Genomic DNA, 12,881 nt, shown 5'->3' with positions numbered 1-12,881 from the left:
CAAGAGATCGAGATCATCCTGGCGACATGGTGAAACCCCGTCTCTACTAAAAATAGAAAAAAATTATTTGGGCTTGGTGGTACATGCCTGTAAATCCCAACTACTTGGAGAATCACTTGAACCTGGGAGGTGAAGGTCGTAGTGAGCTGAGATCGTACCACTGCACTCCAGCCTGGTTACAAAGTGAGACTCCATCTAAAAAAAATGCAGAGGTGAGAAGGGACATTCTCTGTGCCAGGCTTTGGTCTCACTGTCTTCCTCCCCAGAAATGTCGCTATCCTATCCAAAAAGGCCCTTCCCCCACACCATTGCTAACCCTTTATCCTGTTTCATGTTCCTCCCGGCTGTCCATGGGCATTATCTTATTGTTCATCTCCCCTGTGGAATATAAAGCCTGTGAGAGCAAGGGTTTTGTTCATTTTGCTCACAGCTGCCTCCACAAAGCTCAGAGCAGTGCTGGCAGAGGGAAACCCTCAATAGAGAGTCATTCCTCACTATCTGCGGGGACTGGTTCCAGAACCCTCAAGCATACCCAAATCCGAGGATGCTCAAGTCCCTCATATAAAATGGCATAGCATTTGCATATAACCTACACACATCCTCCTGTACACTTTAAATATCTCTAGGTTACTTATAAAACCTAATATAATATAAACGCTATGTAAATAGTTGTTATACTGCACTGTTAGGGAATACTGATAAGGAAAAAAGTCTGTATATGTTCAGTACAGATGCAATTTTTTTTCCAAATGTTTTTGATCCTTGGTTGAATCCACTGATGTGGAACTCACAGATGTGGAGGGCTGACTGTGTATTTTCTAAAAATAAGTGAATGAATAAACAGTTTTATCTCCTCAGACAGTCTTCATCTCAGAAGACATGATCTAGGTCTCAAATTCCTATACAGGGTTGAGAGTGTGTATTTCCTAATAAAGTCCTTTGCTGCCTTTATTCCAGAAAACAGTGTTTCATCCATTGGGTCCTCAGTTTCCTCATCTATAAAATGAGCCCTTCCTCCCTCCCAGAACCATGGTGCCAGAGGCAGTGGGAGCCCCCATTTTCTCCCTGCAGGACCCCATCAGCCGCACTTGTCGGCAAGACCCACATTGCCCCATGGTCCCTCCTCCTTCCCCTCAGCCCCGTCCCCCGTGGGAACAATGGCTGGTCCCACCACAGTCTCCATCATACATTTCTGGATCTCCACCACCTCGCTGGGATACAGCTCCACCTCCAGGCGCCCGTCAGCCTGGTTCTTGTCCAGCCAGCGGTTGGCAGGAAAAGTGTACTGCTTGCCTTGGCGGGGCACACGGATCTGAACGCTGCCCAGGAACCAACTGGCATGTATGCCAGTGCTGTCATGCCCAATCACCAGCCGATTGATCTGAAGGAAACCCAAGTGAGGGTGAGCAAGGAACCAGCGTGTAGGAACCTCCATATCCCCATCCCTACCTCCCCAAACACCAGTACAAACAGTGCTACTCAATCCATGTCTCCAGTCCCCAAGAGAGGGAAGCTCCATCAGAGACTTAGGGTCCCATTCTTGTCCTGCCATCAGCCAGCCAGGGGATCAGGGCATCACTTCACCTGCCTGGAGCCACCATTCCCTTCTCCTAAGCCCAGCACACCTCCCAGGGCCATGGTGAGAAGCAAGAGGGGAGTGGAGGAGACAAGAACCTTGAAAGCTCCACCAACACTTAATCATGTTAGGTCATGGCCAGATGAGAAAGCAAATGTTTAAAATGCTTGCCATCAACTTCCAGTAACCGTGTTAGTGGGGGAGATTCTCTCTGTGATGGTTTGGAGAGGTGATGCCATGAGTCTGGTGCCAAAAGGCCAGATTTAGAAACTGTCCGTGAGAGCCTGCTGTCACTCTTCCAAGTCCTAAGTGGCTCTTTGCAGCTGGTAATGGCAATGTCAGAGCTAAGTGCATGCAGCCTAGTACCCTGGAATTACCAGAAGAAAACCAGCTGAAGCTTACAAACCCTGAGAGCCCTCTGGGTGCATGTTGAGGGACAGGAAAGAGTTTTGTTGTTCTTCTGTGGTGCCAGGACTGTGAACGTCCCAGGGAGGAAATGGCTAAAAGGGTAGGTGTCTGATACGACTGGATGCTCCCTAAGGTCAGGTACTAATTCACTTCTACAGCACTTTGCATCTGACATAGACTAATTGTTCAGTAGCATTTACTGAGCACTTAGTATGAGTATATGGGTTTTATTCATATATTTAAGGGTAATAACAACCCCATTAGTACCCCGTGTTGTTATGAACGAGAAAATGGAGGCAAACATAGGTTAAATAACTTACACATGGCAGGACAATGGAAATGGGTCTCAAATATGTGGTTGGTAGCCAGAGCCCATGCTCCCAACGTCTTGGCTACGCTGCTTGTTGAAGGTGTTTCAGAAACTCAGGAAAAAGCTTAAATGCCCTCCCACTGCCACCTTACTCTTCCTAGAGGTCTCATTTGCCTTCTGGCTGCTGCCCAAAATCCTTTAGTAAAGGGAACAGCATTTTCACTCCGCAATTATTGATTCAGCTTAAAATGTAAATACATTTCTATAAATGAAAACATTAAGTTCACTAACTTGAGGTATAAATGACTGACATGAGATCTTTCCCTGGAGTGATGGGAAAGATCATTTGATGGACGATTATTTCCGTCATTCTTCCATCATTTCTTTTGATGGAAGAAGAGATTCTTAGGACCTGAAATAGGGTAGGACTCCCAGAGAGGGAAGGGGCAGGAAAGATAAGGTTCCAGGTCGAGGGCTTGTTACCATCTCCATTTCCACCAAGCCACACCCCAAGAGCAGCAGCTAGTAATACAGATCCCAGCTCAGTCATTTCTAGAGACATCCCCAATGCTCATCAAGTCCAGGACTTAGAACTGTGTTTCTCCAGGTGATATCAAGAAACAGTGTCACTTTGGTCAAACTCTAGCCAGGCTCCTGAACCCTTTCTCAACTGAGCCTCAATCTTGGCCTGTAAAGACTTGAACAAAACACTAAGATGGTTTCTAACAGCTCAAGGCCACATCCCTAGGGTTACCCTAATCCCCTTGCTATGCCTGCCTTAGAAAACTCAAGGCTGTCGAAAGAATGTACTATTGGTTCCAGACAGCACCTGAGGATAGGGCTTCTGTCTGCCAGACTCGGGGAGGATAGGACCCAAATGCCAAAAAGCATCAGTTAGCAAACCCAGATGGGTTCTGCATGGGCCGACGTCCCCATTACTGCTTTTTGTGCTTTTCCCCTGACTCTACTGAGCCTCTGTTTACCTCCTCCTATTCTCCCATCCCCACTTCAAACAGCCCTGTAAATCTCTGCACAAACCTAAGTTGGGTTCAGTTCACTCTGGCCTCTTTTCCTGACTGCAGTGGTAGATGACTGATTCAAGTCTGTCCTTGTGCTTTACTTGCTGTTCAGCTTTCTCTTTGATGAACTGCTTGCAGCAGAGCCACCTGGAGCCTTGATCTGAAGGCACTTGGGTTCCAGCTCCCAAGGCAGATCTCTCAGGTGTGGCCCAGAAGTGTACACTGAAACAAGCTTCCTGGCCCCAATTCTGATGCACACTCAAGTTTGAAATTAGGAAGTATTTTCAGCCCCTTTTCTTAGTCCTCCTTTCTCTTTTCCTTCCCTGCACTCAGTGTCTCCTTCTTCAGTGTCTTTGACCCATGTGCATTGGTCCTGGATATGTAGGTAAATAAAAGGTTGAGGTAATGCCACTAAAAATACACATTCCATCCCCAAAGAGGCTCTGGAAGTGTCACCACTGTTTACATATCTTCAGCTGCTCTAGGTCACAGCTAGAAAACAACATACCTCACTAACTACTCCCAAGTGGGCTTTTTTTCCGCTTCAAAATGTGTTTACCCCTATGTACATGTGTGTGTGTGTGTGAGACTGTGTGTGGACATATATGTGTGTGGTCACATGTGTGAATGTGTGTTGGGGAATGGGTGGGATGATGTCACATGGTCTTGGGAAGAAGACTTACAGTTCCAATGTTCAGGGTCTCAAGAGTGAACTCATCCACCCGGCCACGTTCAAAGTAGTCTTTGAGGTTGTTGTCAGAGACAAGAAGAACTTGCTTGATGGTATCAGATTTATCCCCATAGAGCTTGATGTAGACTCTGGAATCTGTGCTGGCCCCGGAGACATCCCCAGTCTTCAAGCTGATGTGATAGCGAAAGTCTGAACAGCCCACGGCAGAGGGAGGAAGGGAGGGGGTTAATGCAGAGGGTGACAGGAAGCAGGATATCTGTACAGGAGGGCAGTCTGGAGCTGGAGGCTTGCGAGGGACACAGGCTGGGAATCGAGAATCCAGGCTCCTGCTCTAAGCAACCCTGCAACTTGGGACAGGGGTTCCTTCTACCTCCATGAGGTCTCCTCAATTACGAAATCAGAATTCTAGTAGGTGAATGGCTGAGAACTGGCAAGCGTGTAAATGACAAGCAAGGACACCAACATGTAAGAGGCTGAAAGGATCTCCCACAATCACTGGGTCTAGCTTCTCCAACAGTGGACAAGGAAACTGAGACAAAGGAAGGATCGACCTTTCCAGTGTCTAGAGCATTATACACATGGTATTGTGGCTAAGGATTCTGAACATGGTTTCACAGGCAAGGAATCTGAGCCTCAGAAGGTCATGTGTTTGGTACAGGATGGCAACAGTTAAGAAGTCGCCACCCAGGAGTGAAACCCTCGTGTGGACTCGAAGTCCCCTGCTCTTCACTGGGCCACCACGAGGGTGTCACTCCATTTTATTAGCCAGGAAAGTCTGCATCATCTGTCTTCAGGGATAAAAACACCCGAGGAAAAGGTGAGTCCTGGAACAATACAAGGCAAGACCCTAAGTCTTCCAGACTTGTTACTGGGTGTGTGTCTTGGGCAAAGAAGAGGAAGCACTGGGAAAGGTGAGTGATGCTCACTCCTAGGTCAGCCACTCACTGCCACTTTAGGGTCCTCCCACTAGGAAGAAGGATTTGGAAAAAGTCAACTGAGCACACTTTGCCTGGGGTCCAGTCCTGGGGAAGCCCAGAGCTACGGGTCTGGTCCAGATCAGCTCCATTCGTGCCACACAATGGCACTTGAGGAAATGACTTCTGTTCTTGCTGAAAGACGTAGTAGCAGAGACTGGAAAGAAAACCTCTTTCTTATACCATTTTCCATCTAAACCAGGGGTGTCCAATCTTTTGGTTTCCATGGGACACATAGGAAGAAGAATTGTCTTGGGCCACACATAAAATACACTAATACTAACAATAGCTGACGAGTTAACAAAAATTGCAAAAAAGAAAAAATTATGTCTTAAGAAAGTCCTTAAGTTTGTGCTGGGCCGCATTCAAATCCGCTGCGGGCCACAAGCATGCAGGCTGCGGGTTGGATAGGCTTGATCTAAATGCTTTCAGAGGCTCTGACTGAGAAAGCAGCGGGGCAGGAGGCCCTGTCCACATGGTGAAATAGGGGCTTGCTGGAGTGGGAAGGACAGTGACATAGACAGAGACACTCTGGGTGCTGGTCCCAGCTCCATCACTGACTACACCTGGGTGTTGCTGGGGTTGCAAGGGAAGAAGTGTCCACGGACATGGGTTATTTCATCTCCTGGGTTGCTCCCCAGATCTTAAATTCTGTAATTCTGAGACCAGAAATGGGACACTCCAGTCCAAACACTGCAGTCTGACCTTAGAAAAGGTCAGACATAAATATCTTTAGCCGCCGGGTGCCATGGCTTATGCCTCTAATCCCAGCACTTTGGATGGTCAAGGTAGGTAGATCATTTGAACCCAGGAGTTTGAGACCAGCCTGGGCAACATAAAGAGACCCCATCTGTACAAAAAAATATAAAAATTAGCCAGGTGTGGTGTTGTACGCCTATAGCCCTGGCTATTCAGGAGGCTGAAGCAGGAGGATCACCTGAGCCCGGGAGGTTGAGGCTGCAGTGAGCTGAAATCACATCACTGCACTCCAGCCTGGTTGACAGAGTGAGAAGCTGTCTCAAAAATAAACAAATAAATAAAAATAAAAATATCTTCAACTCTTCCAGGTCTCGGTTTCTCCATCTAACCCATGGCCAACATCAGCTCTGCCCATTTTCTGGGATTATTGCAGAGCTCAAATGAGATGATAAATAATAAACATGAGGTATTGGTAATGTCAAGGATTCTGGATAAGTTTCTTTTATATTTTGTCTAAAGCTCATGATCAAACCCAAGCAATGGAAGAAATATCATCAGTAAGGAAAACTCTAAGGCCTCCAGGATGATACTCGGCAGTTTTTAAATCCTCACATTACAGTCCCTTCAAAATGTTTATCTTCTCAAGGCCTGAATGACAGGTACTGCCAATGCTTGGCACCATTGGCCTGCGTTACTGCATTACAGCTCTTGTCACTCTTATTGACCCACATGTGCTCAGGGCCTCACATCCGAGGCCACAAAGAGACCGTGTACAGGAGCACAGGCAAGAACCCTCCGGACACTCCCTCGGAGTCTCCCCCTTCCCCCCCCCAGTGCTGCCTCTGTGAAACATGAAGTGTGCATGTTTTCTTGAAGGGCTTAGCTGAGGGAAGGCCCCTGTCTCACCAAGGGCACACCCAGCACAACTCACTCTTCAGTGTCGCATTGCTGTCACTGGGTAGCAACTCTCGGACCAGCTGCCCATCATCCTTATCCTTGTCCAACCACCTGGTGGGCAAATGGGGGAATGTTAGCTCTTTGGGTGGGGCAGGCAGACAATCAAAGCTTCACTCATTCATGCAGAATCACCAGGGAGGCCCAGAGCTTGGATTCTGGCAAAGTGAAGTGATTCTATGGGACCATCTAGCAAAGCATTCCAGCCTGGAGTGGGAAAGAAGGGCTTCCCAGAGGAGGTGGTGTTTGAGATTGGAAGGAAGGCAGGGAACTCCTTGGGGAATGGGTGGGATGATGTCACATGGTGTTGGAAGGAGACCAGGAGAAGAGGGAAGAGTATCCCGGAGGAAACAACATATCCTGGGATGGAACAGAGGCTCCAGGAGTTGAAACAGGACCATGTGGATGGGATGCAGTGAACAGCAGGTAGAGAGCTGGCAGAGGAGGCTGGGAAGGGGACAGGTCACATGATATAGAGCCTTGGCAATCACTGTCAAAAGTCTGTGTTGAAAGCCATCATTAGTATAGAAATCAAGCACCCTCCTTTTCTAAGAGCTTTGCATCCTCATGGCACCATGCTGAGGGCCCTGGGGTGGGTAGGCGGCAGAGAAGACATGCTGGGATAAGCAAGGCCCAGCTCAGGCTGTCAGCAGCCTTCTTAAGAAGCCAGGATAGACTGGCTGAAGCACTGAGGACCAAGACAAGGATGGGTATTGGACAAGAGTAAGTGCTGCAAGAGCCGACGGGAACGAGAAGGGCTCCCTGATCTGAGTCCTCAGGGATGACTGAGGCTTGCCTTCCAGAAGAAGCTGGGGCTGTGTCCTGCAGGGCTGGGGTTTGATAGCTGTGACTCATCAACATGTTGGAGTGAGCCAGGGTCCCAGCTCTCTGCTAGTCATCCACCAGGGGGAAAGGTATGGGGCAATTTACCTGAAAAGCACCTATCACCCTGGGCATGGAGACTCAGCCTGAGAAATCGATCAGGCAAGCATGAGCTTTCTAAGCCTCAGCATTCAGGATGGTTTGTGATGTGGCCCATGGCAGCAGAATAGACACCGTTCATTGTTCCCCAGGGTATTGAGGAAAACAAGACCTTTGCCTCTCAACCAAACCACCTTCATTTGTCCATGTCTTGGTTCTGGTCTTTGCAGCCCACTCTATTACCCTCCTGAGAGGGAGGCAACTCCCTGGCTACAGAGCTCACAAAGGAGGCCAAGGCACTAATTCTTCCATAGCCTCCCCGGCATGGAGCTCAGGTCTTCCCACACTGCAGTGCTCTCTGCTAATAACCATCCCCCTCCCCAAGGCCAATGAAGGCAATGCTGTGGTCTCTTCCAACCCTTCTCTTTCACCCTCCTTCACAAAACACATGGTCTAACATTCCCAGGAGATCTTGCTGTCAGTTGGCTGTTAACCAACAACTGGATTGTTCCTTTTCCCAAGTACTTTCGTGCTGTGAATCCAGAAGACAAGAAAACTCTGGAGACTCCCAAACATGATGATACAATGGTGAAATCCTAGGCATCGATTATGGGAACCTGGGAACTCAGGGCTGCTAGAGTCCCTGAAATCAACCGTTAAGAGCCTCCCACTCCGTCTGTCCGGCTGAGGTCACCCTGGCATAGAGAGTGCGGAGGAGAAGGTTGTGAAGCAGGCCTGAACATCCATTCTCAGGGTGGGGAAGCATGGAGAGTCAGCAAGCCCTTTGCCATCTGAAAATCCTACCTGCTCTCCCTTCATTCTCCACCACGTATCCATCCCCAGCCCCTCCCCAGCAGCAAAAGGAAACCATGACTTGTCATTTCGTTTCCACCTAAATACTTTCAGAGTATTAATAGATATTTCCAAATATAGCCAGTTTCTTTCAGCTTCAAACACTTCAGCCCAGTTTCAGAGTGAGATGTTGCTAAAAGGATAAGTCAGTCTGGTGGTGATTTTATTACTCTTTCTCTGAGCTTCCAGGAGCGTGCATGTGTATGCACACACACACACGCACACACACCTGATCCCAGAAGAGAAGTTCTGATAAATAGACCTGGTCTGTCCTCCTCTCCAAGAGAGATAAAATAACAACTTGGGTAAAGAAAGAAGCAGTGTGCATGCTCAGGCTCCAGTTCCCGGTTTTTCCAAGTCCTCCTGGGTCCTGAGTTGGCAAATGCCATCACTACATGTGTCAGCAAGACATAAGAATCCATTTTCTTAAAAAAAAAATGCATGCACTGTTAAGTTTTCAGGGGGCAGGGAGGGCTCTGGGGTGTTTGCAGCCTCTGCTCCTGTTCTGCCCGGCCATCTGCATTATCAGCATCGCTGTGTCTTTAATGGGCCCCTGTCAAAGAACAATACTCTCAACCTCAGCGTAAGACACTTGCAGGCCAGGACAGTGAGGAAGACCAGACAAGAGACTGGGTCAAAGTCACACAGCATGTGGGTGGCTAGACATCTGGTTCTGAGCTCCCCCAGCATCACGCATGTGACAATGCAGTGTGCATACACCAACTTCTTCCCCTTCCCCTTTCTGGGCTCCCTCTCCTGGCCTGCCCCAGGGCTTGGTCCTTACTATTTTCTTTATCCGAGCTCTCCCTAAAGGATCCCCTGCAGTTCTCAGGCTTTACATTCTAGCTCTGTGCTCTCATTCTCTGAATTCATTTCTCAAGATCTAACTCTGCATTGAAAATCAAACACAACCCAACTAGACCTCCAGAGTTCAACCTTGTCCCTAGCTCTAAGCTCTCCCTTCCCAGGATCCCCATTTCAGTAAAGGGCATGGCCTTCAACCCACCTATCAAAGGCAAAAGCCTGGGGCTTTCAGTTCTGGCCCTTTCTCTGTCTCCTATGGGCAAGGCCCATGAACCATTCCTCTAGTGTCCTCTCCGGGGTACAATAAGCCCCTTCTCACCACCTTCACTGCCACCACTAAGGGCCGAGCTGCCGTGTAGTGAACTGAATTGTGTCCCCCACCCCATTCACACATTAAAGTCCTAACCTCCAGTACCTCAGAATGTGAACTTATTTGGAAATAGGGTCTTTGCAGATGTAACCAAATTAAAATAAGGTTATTAGGGTGACTCATCATCTAATCTAACTGGTGTCTTCATGAAAAGGAAGAATTTGGACACAGAATACATATAGAAGATGATGCTGTGAGGAGGCGTAGAGAAAAGGTGGCCAGTCACAAGCCGGGGAACTCCCGAGGCCACCGGGGTGAGGACAGAGGCCCAGGTCAGATCCTTAGCCGTCCCTAGTGCCTTCAGAGGGGCACAGCCCAGCTGACACCTTGATTTTGGACTTCTGGCCTCCAAAACTGTCAGACGTTATGTTTCCGTCATTTAAGCCCCCCAGTCTGTACACTTTGTTACAGCCCTGGAACACGAACACAGGCTGGCGTCAACTCCCCAAAACCTCCCACTGGTCTCCCTTCCTCATCCCTGGGCCCTGTCCTTCCCCAGAGGCCAGACCTTCCTTGCATGTAAGAGGCTCCCTTGCCCTGCCGGACAGTGGCCTCTGTCTACCTGCTCATCTTGCTGGACTTAAGAACACCCTAGTCCTTTCCCCTGGTGCTCTCCTCTTCATTCCATGGGAGGTCAGCCTCAACGTCCCTCTGCAGACAGGCCTTCCTACCTCCAGCACCCCACTCCAGCCCCTGCACCGTTGTTTCCTCCAGCCTCTGCACACCGCTCTTTAGTGTGGCATTCTGGCTTTGCTTATTCACTTGCTTTTTGTCTAGTCTCCCTCTAGACTATAAACTCCATGAGGACAGGGGGTAAGTATATAGCAGGTGCTTAATAAATACATTTTGAGTGGATAGGACTAAAACAATGCAAACTCTTCCATCTGACATCCAGTCAGTCAGCCTCCAATCCAGCATGGGGGTGGAAACGCCAGTGATGACTTGAAGGGAGGCCATATCCTCCCCCCAAATCCACTTCCCCATGACTTAGGAGACTGAGGGTTCACATGTCACCTTCCCCCACCCCAGCCTTCTCTCTCCTTCCCCACATGCCAGGCGCCCTTTGCCAACCCCTGGATGAGCCACCCCCTCAGCCCCTTGCTCATGCCTCATTCTCTGACCTCTCTGTCCATCCTCTGTCCACTCTCTGACCTCTTTTCCAGGCCCAGATGCAGTTCCATTTCTTCCTAGAAGCCTGCCTGGCCTGCCCTCTGTAGTGCCACTCACTTGGAGTTGCCTGCAGTGTTACTTACCTTTTCAATGTATTCCTTGTAATACAAACAGTGGCTATATGTAGAAGACTGTAGAGCCCTTTGTCATTGACAAATTATGTTTCACAATCATTGACCTATGGAGTCCTCCCAGTGGCCCTCCATGGCTGGGAAACTACTGGGCTTTGGTTGGTGGGGTGGTAGGCAATCTAGCTGCAGCAGATGTGTTCCTGGGTGTGTGAACCTATATGCACAGGTGTGCACATAAGTACATCTGCGTGCATGGTAAGAGGAATAGCAACACATTCATTTCTGGGCAGCTGTGCAACTCACACTCATCCACTCAAAGAAGGACTGTCCTCAGTGTAGCTACCCTCAAAGAGCCCTGGACCAGCCCTACTAAAGTGGACACATAGCAACTCATCTCTATGTACAGAACTCAGCCCTGGAACTGAGATTTGCAGAGCCAGGTCAGTTCAAGGCCCCAGGTCAATCACACAGTGTGCATCCTCCAGATATTGCCACGTAAAATGTGGGGGACCACCAAGATAACACAAAAAACACTGGTGTTGCTCATTCTAAAATCTCTCTGTCAGGGACTTCTTTAAGTCAACGGGAGCCCAAACTGCCTGCATTAAGAACCCCAAATGCTTAAGCAAAAAGAGAAAGAAAACTTTATCTCACGAATAAATTGCAGAGAGGAAAACAAAGTAAGACACTTTGAAAAGAAGTTAACAGGGAAGAGGTGTGGTCAGAAAGCTATTTAAATTTTTTAAAAACTCTTGATGCAAATGTTGAATTCAGTCTGCAACTCTCTGAAGTAACTCTCACTTAAATTCAGGAATTGTCAAATTTTTTCATGAAAAAGCACCCACACTTTGGTGCTTACATAGAGCAAACTAGCAGCACACTGGAACATGCCACACTGGTGTTCATCATGGTGGTGGGGATAAGGGGGAAATGTGAGGCTCAGGTCTAAGCACCACCAGCAAGGCCACCTCTTTGTTGCACTAGTTATAGACTTAAGCCACTGTTTTGCTTGCTGGTTGTGGTAATGGGGCTGGGTCTTCCCAAAACACAGGGACCATAACCTAAGCTAGAGAAAAGGCCAGCAGGCTGGACGTGTGTACCTGAGACACGGGAACTCCACGTTGTCGCTCTCGGGCTGCCCCTCCTCTCTCACCAGCACTCTGTCCAGGTACCAGCCGCTGCCGGAGCCTTTGCCATCGTGTCTGATCCTCACCCGCCTCACTTTCCGCATGGTGACAGACTCGATAGTAAATTCATCAGCCTTGTGGTGGGGAGGGGGACCACAGGGCCAGTTGGACGGTGGCTACCCCGGGACCCAAACACCAAGGGAAGACACAAGCCCAGATAACAGAAAATACAGAACTGATGGGTTGGGCAACTCATCTTTCACACATGGGACAGGAGCTACCTATAAAGAACAGGTCACACCCACCCCCAATTTCTCCCACTGGAATATCATCCAATGTCAAGTTTCCAACAATTGAGATCTGTACTTTTTGGTAAAACAATGGCCATTCCCTATGATCTCCTTTCAAAAGATAGCTTCCTCTGGGAAAATAAACAAGTTAAGTTGTTATCAGTCACCAATCATTTATCCCGAGCTAATTCCTTGGAGAATCTCCTTTGAATCCTTGCCCTAGAGGAATACTGGATCCCTTCCAAGGAGAGGAATGATTAGAACTGGTTAGGGGGACTAAGTGGTCTTGCTAATTGTATAGTTTTGCTCACCACTGAGGCAGCAAAACTGCAGTAGGGCCTACAGAGTTTCCAAGTCTACATAAGCACACCTGGGAGCCTTCAGGGACAGAAACGCTGAAGGTAGGATTGATGGACAAAGGCATCAGAAGATGTAGGAGGAAAGAGTAGGGAAGGCTGGAGAGAAAGGTGGGTGGGTGGGAAGGAGAGAGGAAATTTAAAAAGCTATGTGAAGTAAAGGCATTGCTACCTCCTCTCCTCAAATGAACCTGAGTCCACCCACAACATCCTGCTCAGATTATTTTTGCCACTGCAGCCTTCAAATAGCCATAATCCCAAGAATCGAGCCAGCCTGGATTGGCCTCAG

The 12,881-nt window shown here is 48.5% G+C and overlaps 1 protein-coding gene across 1 annotated transcript in view; it reads right to left on the bottom strand.

Annotated features, from left to right (window-relative positions):
• The window catches only part of LOXHD1 (lipoxygenase homology domains 1), a 185,238-nt gene that overhangs the window by 92,685 nt on the left and 79,672 nt on the right, over nucleotides 1–12,881 (bottom strand). The window contains exons 14-17 of the mRNA XM_032245238.1: nucleotides 11,920–12,080; nucleotides 6,609–6,685; nucleotides 3,997–4,193; nucleotides 1,189–1,381 (exon numbers count right to left, since the gene is read on the bottom strand). Coding sequence (XP_032101129.1) covers nucleotides 1,189–1,381; nucleotides 3,997–4,193; nucleotides 6,609–6,685; nucleotides 11,920–12,080 — 628 coding nt within the window. The remainder of the gene's footprint in view (nucleotides 1–1,188; nucleotides 1,382–3,996; nucleotides 4,194–6,608; nucleotides 6,686–11,919; nucleotides 12,081–12,881) is intronic.

Source organism: Sapajus apella, unplaced genomic scaffold, assembly GCF_009761245.1.
Source record: "Sapajus apella isolate SASKATOON/1434 unplaced genomic scaffold, GSC_monkey_1.0 scaffold57, whole genome shotgun sequence".
Classification (NCBI taxonomy): Eukaryota; Metazoa; Chordata; class Mammalia; order Primates; family Cebidae; genus Sapajus; species Sapajus apella.
This window is presented reverse-complemented; position numbering and strand designations above follow the sequence as displayed.